We start from the raw sequence: 27,656 nt of genomic DNA on the forward strand, positions 1-27,656 counted from the left end.
AGTGAAAGTCGATATTGGGGGTCCAACACTGAAACAAAAAAAAAAGCAAAATAAACTCATGTCAACCTTTTCTCTGTTGACATTTTACTTAAATTGACATTTTCCAGTGTCGATCTTGTTCAAGTTGACCGTTTTGGAGTCAACATATTGACTGTTGACCTAGACACTGTCGAACCTATGATCTACACCCTGTTTTACCAGAACTGTTGTTTCGGTATCTCAAATTGCATTATCTAATATTCTTACAATGGGTTTTAATCTTCAGTTACTTTAAAGAAATTATTTAAAAATGCGGTACTTATGTAGTATCTGGGCTACCGATTTTTTGATTGTATGCCTTAAGTTAAGGCATACAATCAGATGCGATGCGATATCGCATCGCATCGCATACGACCATATCGCATGCGATGCGATGACCCGATTTTTCCATAGGATTCAATGTTAAAATGGACTGAGTCCATTTTAACATGAAATTCAATGGGATAAAGGGGTCCTTTTCATACCCCTACTATCCAAGTGGGCATGTAGTTGGATATAAACCTGTGGCGAGCGTAGCGAGCCACCGAGCCCGAAGCGTGGCGAGCGAAGCGAGCCCCGCGAGGGGACGGTATTCTGTGTCCCCTCGCGGGGCTCGCTACGCTCGCCACGCTTCGGGCTCGGTGGCTCGCTACGCTCGCCACAGGTTTATATCCAACTCCATGCCCACTTGGATAGTAGGGGTATGAAAAGGACCCCTTTTCCCATTGAATTCCATGTTAAAATGAACTCAGTCCATTTTAACATTGAATCCTATGGAAAAATCGGGTCCATCGCATCGCATCGCATGCGATATGGTCGGGTGCGATGCGATGCGATGGACCCGACTTCAAAATCGGCAGCCCAGTTACTACATAAGCACCAAAAATCCAAATAAAACGAAAACTTTTCCAATGTTAGGGAATCCATAATTTCCACATAACCTGTCCTCTTATAGATCGTTAATGGTCAGGGAGCTTTGAAAGAATAAATAAAGCAGCACAACTGTGTTAATAGTGCTTACTGAAGAGCAAAACTTGTCATCATCAATGTGTTGTGTCTATTTTGTCTTCTCATTCTTCTCTGTCATTCACATGTCTTTCCAACAGCAGGCACAAGTGTTTCATTGTGTTGCCCTGAGAATATTAGTTGTAGTAGTTTTGGTACTTGTGTAGTTTCACGGCGGCACTTCCCAGCAGATCGTATACAAATCGTACACCCCTCGTCTTATTTGCTAGCTTCAAATGTGCAATTAAATGTATTAAATAAAGCCTTACAGCTTATTCAAGCAAGTCGAGCACATGCAAGCAAATACCTCCTCTCAGGGTTAACCACCACTTTATGGACAGTAGTCGTACACTCCAATACAGCTCCAAAATATTGATTATGCAACAGAAAAGGGTACTTGTGTATTATCACGGCGCCCATCGCATACCACTAATTAAGGTATGCGATGGGATGCGATGGGACACGATTTTCGGGTCCAAAGACCCGCACTGTACAATAAAATATCGCATTGCATCGCACGCTATTAAAATGGCATGTGATGCAATGCGATTTTTAATTGTACAAGCACCCTGATGGGTGATTACTATGTTAAATGCACCCCCATTGTTAATACCACCCCCACTATCAACGCCAACCGGAAGCATGGCTAGGGGCGGCGGTACGCGTCCTCCGACCGTTTTCAAACCCCCACTATCCACATCGGCGTGAAGTTGATTTTAGATAGTGTGGCGAGCCACCGAGCCCGAAGCATGGCGAGCGCAGCGAACCCCACGAGGGGCCGCGGAATACATGTGAAGTAATCCGCGTCCGCTCGCCACACTTCGGGCTTGGTGGCTCGCTGCACTCGCCACACTATCTAAAATCAACTCCACGCCGACGTGGATAGTGGGGGTATGAAAAGGTTGGAGGACGCGTACCGCCGCCCCTCACGGGCTTGCTGCGCTCGCCACGCTTTGGGTTGGCGTTGACAATGGGGGTGCATTTGACATAGTAATCACCCGTCATAGTAATCACTTATCATAGCAATCACCCATCAGGGTCCCTGTACAATAAAAAATCGGGTCAAATCGCATTGCATCGCATTGCATCGCATTATCGCATGCGATCGCTGCGATGCAATGCGATCAATACGATGCCCTACGATGGAAATCTTGGGCGCTGTGATAATACACAAGTACCCAGAAAAGAAGGCGTGGAAGTCAAAAATTTTGAAATTAACCAAGTGGATCAGATAATGTTGGCACTAAACGTTAGTGTTTATCTGAAAAACCTAAATGTGCTTTTTGACATAAACTCTACAGAGTACAGCATTTATAGCTTATACCAGACATGTCTTATTGCTGCCTATAGTAAAACAGAATGTCCTGTTCTTGTAACAAGACAGTGGAAAAGACAGTTAATGTGCCTTAAAGATATGTTTTTGCACTTTGAATTGATGCTTTGTATTAAGTGTGAGCAAAAAAAACAATAGACTATTCACAGACACCCATGAAACAAAATCCAATAGACAATAATTCTTCTTTTCATCATTTCATTCATTTCTGCTGGTTTAGTCATATTGTATTTTATAGATACTATACTATGGAATAATTGTGTTCTCCAGCAGACACTGTCTGTGCCTCTATGGTATATAAGGAATGAGAAGCAGTGCTATGTTGTTTCATTATTAACTGAATTTTATAGAGGTAGATGTAGCTCTATATGGTTAAATTGCTATGGTTGTTATGCCATGGGGAAATCTTCCTTATAGTTGTTGGTAGTGGGGCTAATTTACAGCTGAGAACAAAGTATGCAAAAATAAGTCACTTTCCACCTGGGCAAACCATGTTTCAATGCAAGGGGCAGACCTGGAATTAGACACCAGGGAGCCCTAAGCAAGATATTAATATGGGCCCCCTCTCCCCAACTTCCTGCAGTTACACCAGGGTAGATAACTTTTGGGCTGCACTCTCCAGGAGAGGTCAGTTAGCAAAATAGTGTGGTCAGGGGTGGGGCTACCAAAGACTCATTGGAGGGGGCATGGTCATTGCGGTTGCATCATTGTGGCCATGCCCTCACTGTGTAATGCCGGTATTACAGGCATTACACAGCGGGGGAGGTGTCACATAATGTGGTTTGTGTCGTCTGGTCCCCGGGGACCCCCTGCTGAGGGGGGGGGGTAGTGGGAGTCTGCCGCCATTGCAGGGGACTTGTCCATCTTTTTAGGGGCCTGGGAGGTGAACCTGATTTTCAGGAGCTTTCCGGCCATTCCCAGAGGGTAGGCAACCCTAAGTTACACACACATTGCCCCTATAGATGAGCATGGTTCTGGTTGATAGGTCTACATTGTCTAGATAGACAGCCAATAGGTCTACCCCAAAAGGTTGACATGCAGTATGTTAACAGGGTCAAAAGTTCATCATGAAAATATGTCGACAAGGTCAAAAGGGAGACAGGATCAAAAAATCAACATGAAAAGGTCGACATGAATTTTTCATGATTTTATTTTTTAAGCCGGCTTGTTCTTACTACCGTCCATGTCAGCATAGAGGGAGAATATAATAGTGTGCCGAGTGTATCGTGGCACCAAGCCCAAAGCCACGAGTATTGTGAGGGTTCATGTTACACTAATTTTGGACAATGGGGACAGGTGTCGACAATGATACCCAAAAAATGTAAACTCATGTCAACATTTTCATGTGTCTACCTTTTTCATCTCGACCTTTTTGACCCTGTCGACCTTTCCCATGTTGACCTTTGGACCCTGTTGACCTATTGCATGTCAACCTTTTGTGGTTGACCTATTGACTGTCTTTCTAGAGACTATATAATAATCCACACCCAGTTGTGCACACACTGCTCCAATAGCCTCATACACACTGCTTGCATAGCTGCACATTGAGACACGTAATAGACGCACAGACACATACACATGTGAAAATTGGCAAGCAAACATTTTTATTAATCATAATGACCTGTAATGTTTACCTTACTGTATATATGAAATATAATTTTTTTTTTACACAACATTTTTTTATTTGAATTTATATAACAAATGTGAGCGACGCTGGCATTTTTAGTGGATATGTTGAGCATCTCCCACAGATATGTTGGCATTCAAAGGGTTAAGGGCCCCCCTGCAGTTTTTTTTTAACCATATTGCACAGTCCATCATAACCCTTCCCCCACACACACACACACACACTGCACAACCCACCACCACCACAGTGCACTTACAGTAGGCCAGCAGGATGAGCACGTCGCTACTGGTGCTGGTTTCCATGGAGCTGCTGGCGGTCTGGCACAGTAGAGGTCGGTGGGTCCGTCCATGGTGACGATCGGTGCTGATGTCTATGGTGACTGCTAGGTGACACTGCTGTCTCTACTGGCAGGAGGGAGAAGGGGTTATGAGCATTTTCTTGATACCCTGCTGCCATTCATGCCGACTGGGGTGGGAGGGGGGGGGGGGTTATCAGTGGCTGGGCAGTGCCTCCTGTAGCTATTACTGCTAGTGCCTAGCACGCTTGCCACACCCTGCTGCAATGAAGAAAAAAGCCCCAGGGGGGTGCAGGGGGTTCCTTGTTGGGCCCATGGGCTCCCTAAATGGCAGGGCCCCATAGCAAGTGCACCCTCTTCACCCTCTATTGTTACGACACTGCACTGCCCCATAGCTGCACACATACTTCCCAAAAACCACACACAAACACACACTGACCCCATAACTGCTTGCACATACACTGCCTTACAGACACAGACACTCCCTACTGTCACACAGACACCTCTTACTGATAGCTAACCCTTGCTGACACAGACACCCCTTACTGACACAAACACACTGATACAGACACACTTACTGACACGCGTTAATGACACATACACTGACACTGCTTACTGATATACACACACACTTATTGCCAAAAAGGGGTAAATGTACTAAAGCTTCAATATTTTAAATTGGGGATGTTGCCCATAGTAAACAGTCAGATTCTATCATTTCTCTATTGCATCCTAAAAAAATCAAAATGCTAGACAGTATCTGTTTTGCTGCTATGGGCAAAATCCTCACTTTTCACTTATTCCCCTTTCACACCGCAGCTATAAATGTAATTTGCCGATTGTTAGCCGTTCAAAGTGGTTATAGCTGCAGTGTGAACGCGCCAATTTTAAATTACCGGTTCAAGAAAACCGGTAATTCAAAACGGTGAAAAAGAAGTATCCGACACGGTTCAGACCCGTTATTTTTGCAGTGTGAATGGGTATGAACTGGTATTTTGGATCCCACAGCGGTCCCCCTCCGCTGGTACTTGCCAGCGCATTCACCTCCCCCCCAGGTACTTGCCAGTGCATCCCCCCTCCCCCCCCCCATGTACTTGCCAGCGATCCCCCCTCCCCTGGTACTTGCCATCCCACGGGGATCTGGGCAGCGGGGTCCATGCATTGCTGAGGAGGCAGAGGGGTCCATTCGGCGAATGGGCAGTGATTGAAGGGGTCCCATCGGCGGGGTCCCTGCAGCGGATTTGAACTAGTAGTGCTACAGGGGTGGCAGGAGTGCTGGTAAGTACCAGGGGGGGATGTGCTGGTAAGTACCGGGGGGGGGAGAGCTGGCAAGTACCAGGGGAGGAGGGAGCGCTGGCAAGTACCGGGGGGGATGCGCTGGCAAGTACCAGGGGGAGTGCTGGCAAGTACCAGGGGCGAAGGGGGGTGGGTGGTGGCCAGGTACCAGGGAATGGGTGAAAACGGGTTCAATGTGAAAGGTACAAAAATGGTAATTAACCAGTAATATACCGTTTACAACATGCAATGTGAAAGGAGATTAACTTGCTCTGACCCGTTTTAAGAAACGTTTAAAAAAACGGGTCAAAGCAAGTATTGCGGTGTGAAAGCAGCATTAGAGGGTGAGATGTACTAAGCCTTGATAAGTGATAAATGGAGAGTGATAAGCCACCAACCAATCAGCTCCTACCTGTCAAAGACATGCGCAGCACATTTTATTAGGGGGTGCACCGCCACGCATGTCTAACAACACCCATTGGGTGCGTCTAACACCACCAATCAGGCGTTTCTACCATCATCTATTGGCACTCACTACAATATAAAAGTCTCTCAGCCACAACATAATCTCCTGCCTATTTCAGTCAGTTTTTAATCTTCTTATTACTCTCTGTAACAGTTCATGCAAATAAAGTCAAAAACATATATGGATGATGCAGGAATGTAGTGATATGACAATGGTCTAGTACAGGGGTGTCAAACTCAAATTCATCGGGGGCCACATCAGCAGTTTGGTCACCCTCAAAGGGCCGGTTGTATCTGTAGGTCCCCCTGTATAATTATAATGCCATGACACCACAGGCTGCTCCCCCTGTATAATATAAAATGAATGCCATGACACCACAGGCTGCTCCCCCTGTATAATAATAATGCCATGATACCACAGACTGCTCCCCCTGTATAATATAATAAAAGTAATGCCATGACACATAAATGATTATACAGGAGGAGCAGCCTGTGGTGTCATGGCATTATTATTATACACGGGGACACCTCAGATATATATATTTTTTTTATTGTGAGTGTGATCCTCATCCTCACTTACTGTTTCTCCATCTGTCCTGCAGCTGCTGCAGCTTTCAGCTTTGCTTCACTGCTTGCTGCGGCCATACTGTCCCCGACTCCCGGTCCAGCTTCCTTGCCTGCTCCTACTTCTCTACAGACGCATGGGCGGGCGGCGTCATCGTCATGACGTCCCCACACAGTGTCTGTCACTGCCGGGCATCAGAGAGAACAGGCGGCCGGGCCCTCCTCCACGTAGCCGTGGAGGCCGGCGGCCATGTTTCTGTAGCCGCATACATATGTGCCTACAGGAACATGGCCGCCGACAGTGGAGGAACAGGTAAGGCGGCCGCGGTGGGGTGGGTGAGAGGAGGTGGCCTAGGCAGAAGCTGGGACACACTGCCCTGCGTGCTATCTCCTCGCGCGGGCCACATGACGAGGTCTGGCGGGCCGGATTTGGCCCGCGGGCCTTGTGTTTGACACCCGTGGTCTAGTACAATTAACAATGCAAAACACACATAATTGAATGATGGGCTCTTCTTTTAATAGAATACAGTTCTAAAAAGCAAAAGTCTTTGGTAAAAGGTATTGCTGGTTGGTAGCGGCAGGGAGGGTTTATAAGGGCGGGCACAGCATTAGGGGGTGCCTGTGCACCCCTAACACTCTAAGTGCGCACGCCTATGCTACCTGTCATTTTTCAAACACAGCATGTGACATGACAGTTTGGAGCTGACAGAGACGCAACTTACTAACACAAACACATTTACTGACATGGACACCACTTACTGACACATACACTTGACACAGACACCACTTATTAACAGATACCACATACTGACACACAAACACACACATGCACTTATTGACACAGATACCACTTACTGTAAGTAGAGATACCCCTTATTGACACCAATTATTGGCACATTAGCATACATACTAGCTGACAAACACCCTTTAATGACACAGATACAACTTAGTGACACATCTCCTTACTGATACACATAGACAACACGTACTGACAAAAACACACTTACTGAGACAGATACACCTTATTGACACAGCCACCACTTACTGAATGATACCAGGTTCCTGCTGGCACACACTTACTTACACTGCCGCTAGACATTTTGATGGTGAACAAAAATTACATTTGCAATTGAATTCCTAACTTGCATAGTTTTTTTTCATGCGGGTGAAAAAGTAGGTAAGGTAAAAATTGTGGAACACGGGGCCTAAGTCATGTTTGTACACACTTGCCGATGCAGCTGCAAGTTTTTAGGTTATTGAATTGGTAAACATTGCAAGTCAAGCTGCCGCCCAGAAAAGACCATAGAAGCCCATCGGAGTCATTGCAAAGTCATTAGTAGCTGCAGCACCAATGCAATAACAAGGAATATTGTATCCTCAGATAAGTCTATGGTTACGCAGACTTGGCTGCCGGAGAAGCAACTATGGTGCCATACTTCTCTACATACATTATAGCAACTGAAAGCAGATACATGCCACCTAAATGGCCACAAAACCACTCCCCATTACTACCCCAGATGGTCATTTCCTTACAATCACTCTTCATTAAAAATCTCCATTCGAGTGACATAGCAGAGGTACCTTGGTGTGTGGGCAGTGCTGATAATCACTTAGATGGCATTGCATTCTTTTTTGTACTTGTAGAAAATTTAGATATATTTCACTATCTCCAACTGTTCCTAACATTATACTGCATTGATCCACGTTTTTTTTTTATTTCCATTGTATGCTCTTTAATACTTTTCTTGAATTTAATATATTTTGTATGTTCTTATTTTAGGGTGGCAAGTCGTATACAGGACCCTGTGGAGGAAGAGATTGCAGTGAAGGTTGTCAGTGTTTGCCAGAGAAGGGCAGCCGTGTAAGTACCAGAAAGCTAATTTATTATTATTGTTGTGCCAGTAAACATTTTGTCAGTGGACCTGTGTTAAACACAGCATACCTATGCTTAGTACAATACATATCTAGCTCTCTTAGCTCCTTTTGTGCTTTATGAAATTGGCCCAAATGTCATGTGAAATGTTTCTAAAATTGGTAGAAAGCATACTGTAACTTTTTGCTCTACATCTCCCAGTCTGACTGGTACGAGACACTTAGTAATGTGCGGAGGCCAATATAAAGATTTTCACAAAGTTAAAAAAATGATTGGCAAATAGTGCCACCTCCAGTGGCACAAGGCCCTGGGGCATCATCGGGACTGCCCATGCCACCTGCATTTGGCTTGGTGGGTGACCGGAACTGTATGTTGCAGACGGAGCTGAGTGACGTGTCCTTTATATACTAAATGCACTGCCTTACTTCCCTTATTATTAGTGCATCGCATCTTTTAATCAGCATAGGTTAGAAAATAGCTCTGTTGTGGCGCTGCATGTCGGTGAAACGGGCACTATGCACCATTCATCTTATTTGCTCAAAATATTTGCACAAATAATTCATCTTAAACCGACAAAACTACTTTGCTAGATTGCTCTGATAGATTTGATGTGCGACATTTGTACATCTGGGTGTGGCTAAGGGCCGGATGTATAAACAATGCGAAACACATCCGGCCCTGCATCGCAATGACACTAAAAAAATTAACAATAACAATAAGCTGCTCTTTGTGAAGCAGCTGTTGCCGGATGAGAGGGTCCCCCGGGAGCCTCCAGCTGCAGATGGCTGCAGGGACTTCCAGGCTCCTCCTCCTCCCTGCACCCAGAATAGGAAGTTGGTGTTGCTAGGGAGGAGGAGGTCACTGGTTCTGGGAAGCACAGCAGGAGAATACCTGGACAGCAGGTGTGGGGGGCCAGCAATGACAGTGCAAGGTGGCGGAGGTCGGCAGGGTCTCGGTAAGAAGCCCATAAGGCTTCTATAGGGTAAGACCAGAAAAAGATGGCATTACCCTCCGCGGTGAAAACTTGGCAGCCGGCCAATGATACATTAAAAAATGCGGTAAAACCCCCGTAAACAGGTTTTTCACTGCATTTTTCATTCCACCCTGAGTCTGAAATTTTAATACAAACTGCTACAATTCAGCAGTGCAGCTGTTTCTCACACCAAGTTTTGTTTTGCCTTATCTGCAATTTACTTTTCTTTTACCATGCATATGACACAACATATCAAGAAAAAGATGCAACACCTCATATCAATCGCTCTGGGCTTTGGGCACCATATGGCGTATTGTGGATAGATATACAGTATGAGGCCACACCAGTGTATGCTGGTGCAAGCTTGCACTGATCATAATGCACATATTCAAGCAGCAGACTGCATAGGGGCTTCTTTTCCAAAGCACTTAAAATAAGAGCATCTATCAATGTCAACCATTCTTAGGTGTCAACCTAGTCACTAGGGTGGCCAATCTCGGGATCGGCGGGATCCCGGGATTTGGCCCTAAAAACACCGGGATTTGAATCCCGGGATTGGATGTTCCAATCCCGGGATTGCGGGATTGGCCTGCGCATGCGCAAATCTAATGTCGGGCAGTGCTGAGACCAGCTCAGACGCTGCCCGGCTTCTCTCAAACCCCGGCGCGCTGCTCTGTGGCTGCGTGCAGCGTGACCTGATGTCAGAGGTCACGCTGCGCAGCGCATCTGATGCTCCGTGCACGCTCACCGCTAGGTACCTGTGCATTCACTGCTGCCCGGGTACTGCGACGTCAGTCTCCCGCACATCTGCAGGCCTCCAGACCACCGCTGCCCGGCTACCGCACATCTGCCCGCCTCCAGACCACCCGCACACAGCCCCCAATGAAAGCCACCGGCCTCTGAACATCACTGCCCGGCTCCCGCAGCAATGGCCGGGTGAGTTAGACTGGGTTTGGGGGGGACTAAAGTTCGTCATTATATTGACGAACTCAATCCCGGGTATCCCGGGAATCCCGGGATTAGGCATTTTTCAATCCTGAATCCCGGGATTGAAAAATAGCCCCGGGATTGGGCACCCATTTCAGGCCGATTTCACATCCTTCACTGGGCGCAATTCGCTTAAACTTGCTTGAACCCCTATGGAGGTGTGAGCGCTTGTAAGCTAATTCAGCCCGCCATAAAGTGTGCCCAGTGCTGTGATGATTCCGCACTCAATAGGATCGACCCTGAATTCTTCTTTTGATGATGGATATCTACAAATGAATTGTGTAAATTACTGTTTATTTGCTTTGTGGAAAACATGGCCTCTTTTGTTGAATATAGTAACACATAAAATAAGCTTTATATAAGGGTTTAATTTGTGACCAGCGGTGTCCCCCACACTCCCGCTGATGCCGGCAGCAACAGAGTGAGCAGGACCATGAATAGCATCATTGGGTAAGCAGGACCATGAATGGCATCGCTAGTGACATTCCCCAATTTAGCTACATGTACTATACAGATGACAGCGGATGCTAGCGATGTAGTGAGTACACACCGGCCAATTTGTGAAAATATTGGGTCCGATTGAGTTTTAAAAAAACTGTGTATGGTACGCTGTGCGCATGTGCTGGGCCCTTAATACTCACAGTCTAGCGACCAGGTCTGAATCAGGCCCATTGTGTACTGTAGTGTGTACCCGCCCTAAGACTTTAGGACTTAGCCCAGAATTCCTTCTTTCAACATGAAAGTTGTGGGAAATTCTTTAGTGAGCATTTGCAATGAAGACCTTGGAACTGCTTCTTCTATTACTTTGACCATAAATCATTCTGACCTGACTGAATGCTTTATTGGCAAGAAAAGAGTTTGTTTTCCAGAGTAAACAAAATTTCCAAGAATAAGAGGCACTTAAATAACATATTATGACATTAAAGAAACATCAGTGTAAAATAATATAAATGTCAAATTTACATGACATATTCCACTTACTTAGCTGAGTGCAAGATTATATGTGTACATAACATTTATTTCTTGAGATGCAAATAGTTTATATGCTTTCTTCATGTTTATTTAGCTACGAAAAGGTTATTCCAGGAAAAAGTGTACTATTTGGTTTGTAATGTTGATGATAATAATAATCAGCAATGAGTGAACCATATTATGCTTCTCTTTTACGGCCAGCAATTTACAAAATTACTACCATATATACTCGAGTATAAGCCTACTTTTTCAGAACATTTTTTTTTGCTGAAAAAGCCCCCCTCGGCTTATATTCGAGTGAGGGTCCCACTTGAGTCAATACGTTTTCCCAGTTTTTTGTTGTAAAATTAGGTGCCTCGGCTTATATTCGGGTCGACTTATACTCGAGTATATACGGTAGCTAAATGCATGGAATATTATATAGTGCTTACTGATAATTACTTATGTTAACTTACATGTATGTTATTATGATGTTCTTTTGAGAAGTAATTATTGTCCTTATGAATTGAACCCTAACCAACTATAGAAAATATTTATTGCTAATACCTTTCCCCATTAACTAAATATGCATCAATCGGTACTTGTTTCCTAGAACGGCCACAATCGGGGGTAATCGTGTACCTTAACTTAAGGTACACGATTACCCCCGATGGACCCGATTTCCTTTGAATTCAGGTCCATTTTGCCGGCAAAGGCAAAATCGGGTCCATAGCGTCGGTCGGGTGCATTAACATGGCACGCGACCGATGCGATGCACCCGATTTTGCCATAGGGTTCAATGTTAAAATATTTTTAACATTGTAATCGGGAAAAAAATGGGAAATGGGCCAATATGGCCCATTTCTCATTGTATATGCCCCCCCCCATTGTGAACGTCACCCCACGATTGACGCCAACCCGAAGCGTGGCGAGCGTAGCGAGCCCGCGAGGGGCGGCGGTACGCATCCTCCGACCTTTTCATACCCCTACTATCCACGCCGGCGTGGAGTTGAGAATATAAAGTGTGGCGAGCGCAGCGAGCCACCGAGCCCGAAGCGTGGCGATCGCAGCGAGCCCTGCGAGGGGACGCGTATACCTGTGAAGTTATGCGCGACCCCTCGCGGGGCTCGCTGCGCTCGCCACGCTTCGGGCTTGGTGGCTCGCTGCGCTGGCCACACTTTATATTCTCAACTCCACGCCGACGTGGATAGTAGGGGTATGAAAAGGTCGGAGGACGCGTACCGCCGCCCCTCGCGGGCTCGCTACGCTCGCCACGCTTCGGGTTGGCGTCAATCGTGGGGTGCCGTTGAGGGGGTTAAAATTGGGGTCTGGGGAGAATTTTACAGGGACCCTATTCACATTTCAATCAATGTAAAAATCGGGACCATCGCGTCGGTCGAATCGCATGCGATGCGATCGATGCGATGCGACCGACCCGATCAACATCGGTGTGGCCGTTCTAGGAAAGAAGTACCCATCAATCTTCCTCCATCACTGTGATATACTGTAAGCCAGGCATGTCCAAACTATGGCCCTCCAGCTGTTGTGAAACTACACATCCCAGCATGCCTTGCTATACTTTTAGCATTCCTTTATAGCAAAACTGTGACAAGGCATGATGGGACTTGTAGTTTCAGAACAGCTGGAGGGCCATAGTTTGAACATGCCTGCTATAAGTCTTAAAGCACTTTTTTGTTAACATTTCCGAAAGGTGTCATACAGGAAAAAAAAGCTATTTTAGAGTCTATTTTATTGCAATGGAATACCATAGGTATTGGGATTGAGCATACACATGATAATTCAAACTTGGTCATGATGGCTGCATACGTTACCAAAAAAGATATGAAAGTGTTCCTCTGGTGCTTATAATTCAAAATAAAATTTTCATTTTCTTTCCAAACAGGTATTACCCAAAAAGGAAAATAGAAAAAGATACATATAGTGTAATACTGTATGACATTAGCATAAAATCACACATGCAAATATTCAGGGGATCCGTACCAAAGGTAGTGGTCTACTTAGGGAGTAAACATTCGCATTTAATGGAGGGACAAACTTCTGTCACCTATGGCTTTAAGATTCCTCCACAGCCAAGGGCAATTACTCAGATAGGAAATATAAAGTAAAATACCATCAAAGTGTAATACAATTTAATAAAATATTTTTAAAACAGCATGGTACAGAGGTACAATAAAAATGGACTCTCACCCAACGTTTCTGCCCACAAATAAATGTAGACAAAACAAGCATAAGTATGTTTCTCCACACAGGCTTTCCTGGAGGTGCTGTACGGAAGGTTAAAGTCCAAAGAAAAGTCCCTCTTGGTTTCGACACTGTGCAGTGTCTTTTTCAAGACTTTAACCTTCTGTACAGCACCTCCAGGAAAGCCTGTGTGGAGAAACATACTTATGCTTGTTTTGTCTACATTTATTTGTGGGCAGAAACGTTGGGTGAGAGTCCATTTTTATTGTACCTCTGTACCATGCTGTTTTAAAAATATTTTATTAAATTGTATTACACTTTGATGGTATTTTACTTTATATTTCCTATCTGAGTGATTGCCCATGGATGTGGAGGAATCTTAAAGCCGTAGGTGACATTAGTTTGTCCCGCCATTAAACTCCAATGTCTACTCCATAAGTAGACCACTACCGACGCGTGGCGAGCGCAGCGAGCCCCGCAAGGGGCCGCGTATACCTGTGAAGTTATACGCGAACCCTCTCGGGGCTCGCTGCGCTCGCCACGCTTCGGGCTTGGTGGCTCGCTGCGCTGGCCACACTTTATATTCTGAACTCAACGCCGACGTGGATAGCAGGGGTATGAAAAGGTCGGCGGACGCGTACCGACGCCCCTAGCGGGCTCGCTACGCTCGCCACGCTTCGGGTTGGCGTCAATCGTGGGGTGCCGTTGAGGTGGTTAAAATTGGGGTCTGGGGAGAATTTTACATTGAATCCAATGTAAAATAGGGTCCCAGGGACCCTATTCACATTTCAATCAATGTAAAAATCGGGACCATCGCGTCGGTCGCATCGCATGCGATGCGATCGATGCGATGCGACCGACCCGATCAACATCGGTGTGGCCGTTCTAGGAAAGAAGTACCCATCAATCTTCCTCCATCACTGTGATATACTGTAAGCCAGGCATGTCCAAACTATGGCCCTCCAGCTGTTGTGAAACTACACATCCCAGCATGCTTTGCCATACTTTTAGCATTCCTTTATAGCAAAACTGTGACAAGGCATGATGGGACTTGTAGTTTCAGAACAGCTGGAGGGCCAAAGTTTGAACATGCCTGCTGTAAGTCTTAAAGCACTTTTTTGTTAACATTTCCGAAAGGTGTCATACAGGAAAAAAAAGCTATTTTAGAGTCTATTTTATTGCAATGGAATACCATAGGTATTGGGATTGAGCATACACATGATAATTCAAACTTGGTCATGATGGCTGCATACGTTACCAAAAAAGATATGGAAGTGTTCCTCTGGTGCTTATAATTCAAAATAAAATTTTCCTTTTCTTTCCAAACAGGTATTACCCAAAAAGGAAAATAGAAAAAGATACATATAGTGTAATACTGTATGACATTAGCATAAAATCACACATGCAAATATTCAGGGGATCCGTACTAAAGGTAGTGGTCTACTTAGGGAGTAAACATTCGCATTTAATGGAAGGACAAACTTCTGTCACCTATGGCTTTAAGATTCCTCCACAGCCAAGGGCAATTACTCAGATAGGAAATATAAAGTAAAATACCATCAAAGTGTAATACAATTTAATAAAATATTTTTAAAACAGCATGGTACAGAGGTACAATAAAAATGGACTCTCACCCAACGTTTCTGCCCACAAATAAATGTAGACAAAACAAGCATAAGTATGTTTCTCCACACAGGCTTTCCTGGAGGTGCTGTACGGAAGGTTAAAGTCCAAAGAAAAGTCCCTCTTGGTTCCGACACTGTGCAGTGTCTTTTTCAAGACTTTAACCTTCCGTACAGCACCTCCAGGAAAGCCTGTGTGGAGAAACATACTTATGCTTGTTTTGTCTACATTTATTTGTGGGCAGAAACGTTGGGTGAGAGTCCATTTTTATTGTACCTCTGTACCATGCTGTTTTAAAAATATTTTATTAAATTGTATTACACTTTGATGATATTTTACTTTATATTTCCTATCTGAGTGATTGCCCATGGATGTGGAGGAATCTTAAAGCCGTAGGTGACAGAAGTTTGTCCCGCCATTAAACGCGAATGTCTACTCCATAAGTAGACCACTACCTTTGGTACGGATCCCCTGAATATTTGCATGTGTGATTTTATGCTAATGTCATACAGTATTACACTAAGGGCCTTATTCTAGTTCACTCTTTCTGACAAAATCCTTCTTAGATGGACAAAACCATGTGCACTGCAGGGGGGCAGATGTAAAATGTGCAGAGAGAATTAGATTTGGGTTAGTTATTTTGTTTCTGTGCAGGGTAAATACTGGCTGCTTTTACACTGCAGTATAGATCTCACTTTGAAGTAAAACCCCACCCAAATTTAATTATCTCTGCACAATAACATCTGCCCCACCTGCAGTGCACATGGTTTTGTCCATCTAAGAAGGATTTTGTCAGAAAGAGTGAACTAGAATAAGGCCCTATATGTATCTTTTTCTATTTTCCTTTTTGGGTAATACCTGTTTGGAAAGAAAAGGAAAATTTTATTTTGAATTATAAGCACCAGAGGAACACTTCCATATCTTTTTTTGGTATTGTATGTTTTTGATTGAAGTGGTGTTTCAATTGTTTGGTAGTGGGACCTTAGGCTGCTTAATTAGAGCATTAACTATTGGTTCATAAACCATCTAAACTTTCTATGATGGCTGCATAGTTTTCAGCTGGAAAAATCCTGCCTGTAATTGAATATGCCCCTTTGTGTTTAAAAGGCTTGTCCAATTACTAGCAGTACTGATAGCCTGAGAGAGTTTTAATAGGATGTTATTTTTAGTAAAGTTCCAAAATCACACCTTATCGCATTTTTCAAAATCACATTTTTTTTTGAAGGATTCGACTCTTTAATGTGATGTGAATTCTCAGCAAAAAAATGCGATATGGTGCAATTTTATTCATAAAATCTGCGAATTTTAGTCATGAAAATGTTGCGAATTTAAGGACATGTGCGATTTTGGAGACATGGTAATGTGCGTTTATTGAGCCGGACCTGCTTCCAAAAATACAGGGGACAAAAAGCTTAGGGGTCCCCAGTATTTCTGAAACTGACCTCGGACTCTTGGACCAGTCCTGGTTCCAAAAATACGGGGGACAAAAAATGTAATTAAAAAAACATTGCTTTTTACAGGGAAATTACAAGTCCCAACATACCTCGCCCATATGCTGGGACTCTGCAAACCGCAATTCCCAGCATGCGGTGCATTAATGGGCCCCCTTGGACTTTTAGTTCACCTGTAAAAGGAATGATTAAATAAAAACACAGACACAGAGAAAAGTATAACTTGTAACTTTAAAAGCATACACTAATTTTATACCACTATACATTACCATTCCAGGCTCCAGTGGTGACTGTCTCAGCAGCAGCTCACCGCTCACTGACTGCGGGGTGAACCGGCTTCCTTCTTGCTAATGACAGCTTGTATAGTGCTGTCACAGCGCTATACAAGCACTTAACCATGGTTGGATCTATATGTCTCCATGGCTTCTCATCATCTCAATGATCTGTGCATGGTTCTGGCAAATTCACCAGTCAGAAACTTGTCTATTTTTTTTGCAATTTTTGGTAACGTTTACCAAAAATCGCACCCTATTAAATTTGCGACTTGTATACTTTATAATGGGAAAACATCTGGATGCGAATTGAAGTGTGAGAAAAAAACAGCAGTTAAAAATGTGAGTTTTCATGGGAAAAAGTGTGATTTTTACGGCAATTTGTGGACAACATGCGAATTTGTCCTTTTTTTGTGAAAAATTAGCAAAAGTCTAAAAATCTCACTTTATTATATCTCGCCCCTGATGTTCTCTGGTTCCAGCACATGTCCACTGTATAGAATGAGACTAGTTCCATGCTGCTGAACTTCAGGACACACGATTAAGAGGCCCCGACATGGCCGCCCTAGACTAATAAGTAAATGGCCGCCCCACCCCCATACATTAATTATATATATATATATTTTTTTTTTTTTTTTTTTTACCTGTGCTTGTTGCCAGGGATTTCAATGCTCATTGACAGGGGTTTCATGCTCATTGCCAGGGGGTTACGTGCTCATGATAATAAGAGGATGACGCTTGTGATAATAAGAAGATGAGGCTCATGTTAATAAAAGAATGGGGCTCATGTAAATGAGAGACTCGGTCTGGTGTTAATTTGAGGATTGGGAAATGACACTGGTGTTAATAGGAGAATGTTGATGGGAGGACGCGGCTGTTGATGGGAGAATGTGGCTGTTGATGGGAGGATGGGGCTGGTGATGGGCAGATTGGGCAGGTGATAGGGAGATGCTGTTGTGGATGGGAGGATGAGGCTTGTGATGAAAGGATGGGGCTGGTGATGGGGAGATGGGGCTGGTGATAACGATATGAGGCTGGTGATGGGATTATGGGACTATTGATATTGTACTTCATCTATCATAGCATGCATTAATACAGGTTGAGTATCCTGTATCCGTGCATCCTTTATCCAAATTATTCCAAAAAACGTGGTTTTTGGAATCATTCAAATTTTTTAACCCCCCTAACGCTCTTTTCATACTTACCTAGTCCCCGGGCGTCCACAGCAGGCCTCCGGCATCTTCTCCAGGGTCTCCAGCGGTCCCAGGAATGCATTGCGCGAGTGTGCACGCGCGCCGGTGACGTCACGCAATGCAATGCCGAGGGACCACCAGACACCATAAGGGGACAGGTAAGTATGCCTAAAAACAATTATTCCAAAAACCGAAAAATTCCCCTATCCGGAATGCTCGTGGTCCCGAGCATTTCGGATAGGGGATACTCAACCTGTATAGAAAGACAGCAGTAACTTCATACCAATCCCTGCACCCCAATGAGCAGTTACACTGATGCTGTGACACCACAGATAGACAGCTTTGTAATGTGACCAGCAGCAGTTAGGACGGTCCTCGTGCCCCCATTACCTTCTCCTCCACCTCCTGCTCCTGGCCTTTTCTCTGCCTCAGCTCCATCATCTAGCCGTACAGGGTCTCAGATGTAATGTCCAGAAAGGTATGATTTACCTTCTTAAATTGAATGACCTCCACGTGGTGTGTCCTGGGTTGTTGCATGTATTTGTTGAGAGCTGCAGGCATTGGCCATCCGACACTCTACAACTTAATTTTAGATGATTGTTGAGCGCACTTACTATATGATACTATATTGTGAACAGAGCATGTATTACGGCTCAAAACTATTGTATTCTACTACTTAGCAGCAAACATTATGAAAAAAGCGCTGCCAGAGTTCTTTTTGGTATTATTCTGCAGGCATACCTGTGGGGCATAAATACGTCATCTTTAGGTGCCGGTTGGCGCTGAATGGCACTGGATTTTGAAAAGGTAAATGACAATTATTTTTTTTAGTGATTCAACAATTTTTGACCTCCGCAATTGATGCAGAAAATGTTTCCTTTTTGACCCCTTTTTCAACCCATCCTAATGCGCATGAGTCCTGCTACACACTTTCAGAGCCCCTGTCCCTGTGGGAGTAGAATGGTACATCCTGCTGGTATAATCTTCTGGTAACAGCAGTGAACTTGACAATGATGACAAGTATTATTGTATATACAGTCTCTGGCAACTTGCTCTAATTTTATTTATGCATATTTTTGTGTTGTAAAAATGCAAAAATAGCCAGAGAAAATATGGATGTCTTCAAGCATCAGCTGTTTGTGTTTCAATAGAATTGAATGAACACTATAGACAACAAAAAACAAACAGTTCTTGGATGTGTTATCTTGTTTTTGTCCCCTGTAACAATCTGTTGCTTAAACTATTCCCAGCCAGTTAATAAGGGGGGTGTAACACATGAGCGTGTGAGTTCTAGGACTCTGGTTGATAGTTCATGTTTCTGGCAGAACAGTATGCATCATCTGTATTATCTACAGGGACACTCTGCTTTCACTGCACCTGTTACAAGAGCTGCGGTTTGAACAAATTCAAGAAGGACACATGAATCTTACATACATCTGTAATAATGTGTTCTAGTTACTTTTCTCAAACGTACATACAGTAGAATTACTCATACACAGATGTACATGTGCACCTGCTTTATCATGTCCCCTAGGAAAGGAATTCCGCTTGCATTGCTGTGAAGTAAATGTAGAGGAAAGAGGAAATACCATGCAATGTGGTTTACTCACATTAGTCACGTCATTAATAACAGTAGACAAAAGAAAACTTTTCGTTAAACTTTGTAGATATATGTTGATTGGAGTAATTCAAGAAATGTTAAAAAAAGTAATTTTCCCATAATAATGCTTAATGTTAAGTGCTCATATTTTACACCCTTTTATTTAAATGTAGAGCTTTGGTTATAAAGCAAGGGCATTTCCCACATACCTCACACCCAAGTATCATAATCAAAAGGAGGCGTGACCTTGGCAAAAGTAGGTGTGTCTTTGCAAGAGGGTGCACTCGCTCATCTCACCTCCCACTTGCCATCATGGTGGGGGCATGTCCAGAGCTCTGGGAACTGCTGGCATGCCCCCCTGTCTCCGATGACTGTAAGTACACACAGAATCTACTCACCAATGCTCTGCTGCTAAGCAATAAAATACATTATTCAAAACCAACACTGAGACACAGAGAATTTATAGCAGAAATTGATGGTTTTCAAGCTGTGGAATAAAGTTTGAGATGTTCCAGCTTTTATAACTTATAATCCTAAGAGACAGCCTTGCTAACAACCATGAGCACCTGGTCAGTGTGATTGAGCACCCAAACTTGATTTCAGAACCTAAATAACATTTACCTCTAATATGAGCTACTGCTATTGTAGTGGTTCTTTTTAGTTTATTGTTTTTTTTTGTGTGTGTGTGTGTGTGGGGGGGGGGGGGAGGGGGGACACCTTCTAAACCTTTAATGTTTATGGAACCTTCTAAATAATAAAATGCTGTATAGAATACAGTCTACATTCTCCAGCTGCCCTTCTTTCATCCCTCTCCATGCATGAACATTTTCAGTCTGGCTTCCATCCTCTCTACTCCACTGAAACTGCCCTCACCTATGTATTATTTTCTAGAAGGTGCTAAATAAATTGGTAGGGTATGGTTGGTTGCTGTTGGTGGCATACCGTCTTTGGTGGAGCTCCCATCTTAGTACATTTGCCTCACAGCGCTGAGGTCATGGGTCATGTTTATTCTCCCTGTGCTTGCATGGGTTTCCTCCAGGTACTCTGGTGTCCTCCCACAATCCAAAAATATACTGGAAGGTTAATTGGCTCCTAGCAGAACTTAACTCTAGAATGTCTGTGTCAGCTCCACTGGGGCAGGGACTCATGTGAATATTCAATTATATGTAAAGAGCTGCAGAATATGTGTGTGCTATATAAATAACTGGTAATAAATAAAGAAGTCAATAAATAAGTAATCAACGACCTCTTTGCATTCGCACCCATAATCTAAATGATAATGACCTCTCCTAGCTGTCCTCCTACCTCTCTGACCTCTCTAATTCCTTCTCATGACTAAGCGCCCATACACACTGGGAGATTTTAAGCTGAAAGCAGCTCACTTTTACTGTTTGAGCTGCTTTCAGCTCAAAAGTCACCAAGTGTGTACGGCCCGGGCTCCCACATTATTGGCGGACACGCGGGTATTACCAGCAGATGAACAGCAGGGTGGATGGATTTTCATATCATCCACCCCCGGGAAAACCGTTTGGAGGGGCAAAAATCGCTGGGCGAAAATTGCTCAGTGTGTATGCACATTTCTACTTACAATACAGTATGTTTCACTATATATATATATATATATATATATATATATGTATATATATAAATATACTGATGGAGCTGGCCTCATTCTTGCAGGGGCTGGCAACACACGCGCGTCCCAGTCAGATGGAGCACCTCTCCGCCAGCGATCGCCAGCAGGGACATTTTGGCGACCCCCGGCCAAGGTAGAGAGGCGCTCCATCTGTATATCTATCTATTTATTTATTTTTATATATATATATATATATATATATATATATATATATATATATATATAGCAGACAGCAATTGCGTGGCACTCTGGATAGTTTTTCTCATAAATACACAGCAGACACTGTAGTAGTTTTCAACTTTTCATTTCTTTATAGAAATTTCGTCAGGATACATATAAGAAAGACAAATCACCTTATATACCAGCAGTCACCAATCACAAATGTGCAGTTCTCTCCCGATTCCCGCGCTGCGTTCACTGACTCATGACGTCATCAAGCCTGTCCACGGCGCTTGCTCGGGTGCGTCAGGTGTGTTGTCATGGAGATCACAGCAACAAAATTTCTATAAAGAAATGAAACGTTGCAAACTACTACAGTGTCTGCTGTTTATTTATGAGAAAAAGTATCCAGAGTGCCACGCAATTGCTGTCTGCTATCTATCCCTGTTTGGAAGTGGGGGCACCGGATAAAGTATCTTCTAACTTGCACAGTGCCGGGTCATTGTCTAATTTATATATATATATATATATATATATATATATATATATATATATACAGTACCCTTTATGTGAGCTCATCAGCTCATACTATAATATAGCTTACTGTCATACTTCTTTGGCACATCCCCTGTGCTAACCACATTTGAATTTTTTATTTTTTTGTTAAACACCAATCGGAATCTGATTATGAACATGGGACTAACTTAGTTCCATGTAGCACTTTCATGTGTATAAAGCATTGTTTACTTTGGGCAAACAATAAGGTTTCAAAGTGTACTTCTCTATAGAAGTTCATACCATACAGATGGAGCAGGCTCCATCTTTGCATCGGCTGGCTCTTGCCAGAGAGAGGCGCTCGCACGCGCCCCATGGCTATAGAGATAGCTCCGCCGCTCGCAGCCTCCCCCGGTGCCCCTCACCCCCCCCCCCCTTATCCCCCTTATCCCTGCCAGTCTCCCTGAAGAGGACAAGGGCAGGATGCCTCCGCAGTGCCATCCTGAAACTGGGACCTGCGTCCCAGTCAGATGGAGCGCCTCTGCGCCGGTGATCACCAGTGCAGGCATGCTGGCGATCCCCGGCCAAAAAAGAGAGGCGCTCCATCTGTAGGTCTGATTCTAAATTGGACATAATGTGCAGGCAGATGCGGACGTGCTGTATCCTATTTCTAGTCAATCCGTGCGAGTATCTAGTTGTCATCATGCATCACACCCAATGGTTTCCGATCTGCATCATTAGTATTGACACCTTCACCTACTTCTTGCTGGATGAAAAAGATGTGTCTGAAACAGGCTTTCCATCTCCATCTGCAGCAGCTTCAAACAAGCATAGACATTGGGTTGCATACTCAAATACTTACAAGATAAATCTGTTCCATGCACTGGTAACCATCCAGTTGCCATTAATAAAAACATGGCAACTGGACAGAGTAATCCACCCACACACCGTTTTCCATCTGGGTGCAAATGCATTGTGCTGCACAACGGCCAGCATTTGCTTTCTTTGGAACTTGTGCAGAGAGAATTAGATTTGGGAGTTTTACTTCAAAGTGAGATCTATATTGCAGTGTAAAAATAAAGCAACCAGTATTTTCCCTGCACAGAAACAAACCACCTCACCCAAATCTAAATCTCTCTGCACATGTTCCATCTGCCCCCCTGCAGTGCACATGGTTTTGTCCATTTGAGAAGGAATTTGCCTTTGCGAGTGAACCAGAATAAGGGCCTCAATCTCAGAATCAAGCCCAAAAGCAAGCAAAACATGTTCCAACGGGTGTGGTATGCGACTCTGACAGTCGGGATCCCGACAGTCATTATCCCGACGTCGGGATCCCGAATGCCTGGAGTCAGACAGCATGGTGAGCGCAAAAAAGCCCCTTGCGGGCTCGCGGCGCTCGCCATGCTGCGGGCACGGTGGCTCACTATGCTATGCGAGCCACCTATTCTATTCTCCCTCTATGGGGGTCGTGGACCCCCACAAGGGAAAATAGCGGGTGGCAGTCGGGCAGCCGGCTATCGCTGTTTTGACAGTCGGGATCCCGACGTCGGGTAAATGACTGTCGGGAACCCGTCCGGCACCCCATAGAACAAGTACCAATTTTTACCAGCTCAGAGCCAATGGGGCCTCCAACTGCTATAGTCCAATTTTGGGGTTCTCTACCTGACACCCCAAGCAACTGGCCCATTTATCAAACAATATTTGTAGCTATGTCCGGCTAAACTGAAATATTATCACTGCAATATAAGATGGAGGGATCGCAGCAGGTATCTCTGATACCTGCTGCAATACCTCTATTTTCACTATAGGTTTCTACGGCGAATGCAATACTTCCATATGTAACAATATCGGGAATGCATAGCAGGGTGGAATGTATAACACATCGTATTTTCAATGTGATGCATCCCGCCGCTCTCCGCATGCATATCAGGGTTTACAAACGCTGTATGAATGAACATTCGTGCAAAGGGCAGCTCACCCAAAGAGAGATGTCCGTTGTGTGTGTACTTTCAGGTTTGAGACGTCACACGCAACTACTGTGGGCCGCCCCGCAAACTATCCCAACGCTACGATGTCCAGACCGTGCCCCCAAATGCTGCTTCGCCGACCTGAAAATTTTTGTTAAACTCCATCCATACTGATTTAGGCCCATTGATCTAAAAAAAAATTATTTCGTAAGTCCAGTAGACAGTACAAAGCAGACACATTTGTTTTTTACAGATAAAAACTGCATGGTTTACTCCACAGGTGCTGAAGTCAGTCAGCTCCAGATTTCTCTTGCATGGTAGGATGTAACCCAGTAGGCTGTCTACAAGCATGTTTATGTCTCCAGCTTTTGAAACATTTGTTAAAAGTATAATATGTACTCAGAAAACAACAGATCTTGTTTATTTGTATGTATCTGTTTAGACCCTGAAGAATGTGAATATGTCTTGTTAATGCCTTTGAGGATATGGAAGAACTGAAAAATCTTTCCCACATAAACTCTCAGTTTAAAACAGTATGGGTGGGGTGATCCTATTTTCCACGCTGTCAGGCCACAGTTTTGGAAATGTAGTGATTGGTTTAAAAGAAGAGGTTATGTTCATCTTTCACTGATGAGTTTAGTACTGCCATCGTCTGTGTTTTGTCTGTGTCTGTTACAATTGAAAGCTGAAACATAATTAATTCGTTCTCATGACATTTGCAGGACACTATAGAAAAGTCCCAGACCGACCATTGTAACTCTAAAAGAGAAGAGGAAGTACATTATTAAATTTATATTACTGAGATTCTTAGGAGATAAAATACATATGAGATTTGTATCACGTTAGAAACTGTACTGTTGGGATTATTATGACTTTTTTCGTGGTCTACTGTACTCCATTATATTGTGAAATATATATATAATATATATATATGTGTGTCTAGTGTATGATTGTGTGCCTCCGGAACACTGCCATCTGTTAGAAGCAAGTGAAACTACATCTTTTTCTCTCTCACACATGCACAAACACAGAGGGGCGGCGGTACGCGTCCTCCGACCTTTTCATACCCCCACTATCCACGACGGCGTGGAGTTGTTTTTTAAGATAGTGTGGCGAGCGCAGCGAGCCACCGAGCCCGAAGCGTGGCACGCGCAGCGAGCCCCGCAAGGGGACGCGTATTACTTCACATGTATTCTGCGTCCCCTCGCGGGGCTCGCTACGCTTCGGGTTCGGTGGCTCGCTGCGCTCACCACACTATTTAAAATCAACTCCACGCCAACGTGGATAGTGGGGGTATGAAAAGGTCGGAGGACGCGTACCGCCGCCCCACGCGGGCTCGCTGCGCTCGCCACGCTTCGGGTTGGCGTTGATCCTGGGGGTGGCGTTGACTATGGGGGGCCATTTAACATTGTAAGGACCCATCAGGGTGCTTGTACAATAAAAAATTGTATATGATCGCATCATATGCCATTGTATGGCATACGATGCGATGTGATATTTTATTGTACAATATCGCTTCGCATCGCATTCCATCGTATACCTTATTTATTATATATATACAGTTATTTTCATTGAAGTTATTTGACTAACTGTTGAATATATTCACATTCTATATATTATTTATAATTGATCAAATTACTTATGGTCAGTGTGATTCACAAAAGCAGAGCTGCTGGCTGGCAATTTTAAAATTGTGGACAAACAGACGTGCATCATTGTCGTCCACCACCACATAACTGAACCTGAGGATGACTAATTACCAGCTAAAATCCTCAAGTTAATTGAAAGCCTTTATTATGTACCTTAGATCGGAAATTACCATGCGGGTTTTCCCTACACGTGAACCCCCGATTTAGCATTTTTCTCGCTGATTTTTCTTCACAGTTCATGAATCTGCAAGGTTCAGTCCACCATCAAGGATTTATGTGTGGGGTAATCCCTGCTGATTAAATAGGACCCGCCACAGCAATTATCTGCAAGCATTGAATATGCCAGATGGCGTACACTGTTTACAGGTGTGTGGCATCAAGGATTACATGCAAAAATCACCAGCCAGTGAGTTGGAGAGTCCACCAACTTGCCTCCAAGCAGCCTCCTCCCAAGTGGAAACATGGAGGGGAAAGCACTTGGACCTGTGGATGCCGACCGGGCAGGTATCTTTTTATTTTTTTATGCGCTATGGGGTTTTCAATTAGTGAGTTTCCTATGGTGATCCAAAATTGGGCATGAGGGGGGCAATGTTTTTTTACCTCACTAAACCTTGCGCCCAATTGAATTTCACCAATGTGTTTTATCGCCAAGAAGACTTTGCATACCTTGGAGCTGTGAAACTGTCTATTGGCAGTGATTTCGATGTATAACATACATTAACCAGATAAGGTAGCTGAAAGAAGTTGGAATTAGTTATGTGTATTTAGCCATATGCCTAAGGGCGGGATGCTATATAGCAGAAATGCGGTAAAAACCCCGTTTTCGGGGTTTCTACCGCATTTCTATATGCTATATGGCGCCTCCGCAGTGTCAGCGCTGCGGAGGGAATCGCCAGCTAAAGCTGGCGAATCCCAGCAGAAGCCTATGGGCTTCTTACCGCAGCGCTGTTTGAGGGATCCGTCACGGATCCCTCCCAGCGTGCCCTGCGGCCGGCGCCGGGGTCTGCGCATGCGCAGATGGACTCCCGGGTCACAGACCCGGAAGTCCAGTGCCGGCACCGCATCGCAAGGGACAGCTCTTACCGCAAGAGCTGTCCCTTGCATGAATAACGGCATATGTTATAGCATATGCCGTTATTAAAAATGCGATGTCCGGCGATAATAGTCGCGGATGTTACAACATCCCGCCCTGAATGAGAAGGGCTCCATTAGCACTCCCTGGTTTCTTAACTTAGGTCATGCTTTCCTACCGGACCCTCTCCACGAGGGAGACAATGCTCTGTTCCTGGACTTCCCCGGTAATGTAGGATTGCCATCACCTGTGGTGAAACACCTTTCTTATCATCATTAATAGCTCACCACAGGTGATGGCAAAACTGCATTACCAGGGAAGTCCAGGAACAGAGCATGTTCTCCCTCATGGAGAGGGTCAGGTAGGCAAGTATGACAAGTTTCTGTATACTCAGTGGCGTAGCTACGTTTTGGGCGCCCCCCCGCCGTTAGGGGGGGGCGCCCATACCCACCCCCCGCCGCCGCCGCGTCGAGCACCCCCCACCAGTCGCCCCGCCGCCTATGCTAACCCCCTCCCCCGCAGTCTTACCTATCGCGCTGGTCCCGGCGGCTCCGTCCGTTCATCTGCTGAGGACCACCACAAAATGGCCGCCCCCGTACAGCAGACAGTTTCAGAGAACTGTTTGCTATATGGGGGCGGCCATTTTGTTGTGGTCCTCATCAGACGAACGGAGCCGCCGGGACCAGCAAGATACGTAAGTCTGCGGGGGATTGGGGGGTAGGTAACTATAGCACCGCAGCCCCCGGCGCCCCCACATGCACAGCGCCCCCCCGCGGTGGCGGGGGCTGCGGTGCTATAGTTACGCCCCTGTGTATACTCATTTTCTGCTTGGTGTGGATTTCAGAGAAGATTTGAGCACACACACACACTCCTTGCAATTCATAAACACTACATTAATTTGCTGCAAGTCTTGCTTCCAACATTCCTGACAAATGTTTTGGAACCCAAAATTAGATATACTGTATGACTGG

The 27,656-nt window shown here is 44.5% G+C and overlaps 1 protein-coding gene across 1 annotated transcript in view; it reads left to right on the top strand.

The window, feature by feature from the left end:
* The window catches only part of COL4A2 (collagen type IV alpha 2 chain), a 189,559-nt gene that overhangs the window by 26,971 nt on the left and 134,932 nt on the right, over positions 1-27,656 (top strand). The window contains exon 4 of the mRNA XM_083168671.1: positions 8,363-8,443. Within this exon, the coding sequence (XP_083024797.1) occupies positions 8,363-8,443 (81 nt within the window). The remainder of the gene's footprint in view (positions 1-8,362; positions 8,444-27,656) is intronic.

Source organism: Crinia signifera, chromosome 2 (genome assembly GCF_055691185.1).
Source record: "Crinia signifera chromosome 2, ASM5569118v1, whole genome shotgun sequence".
NCBI lineage: Eukaryota > Metazoa > Chordata > Amphibia > Anura > Myobatrachidae > Crinia > Crinia signifera.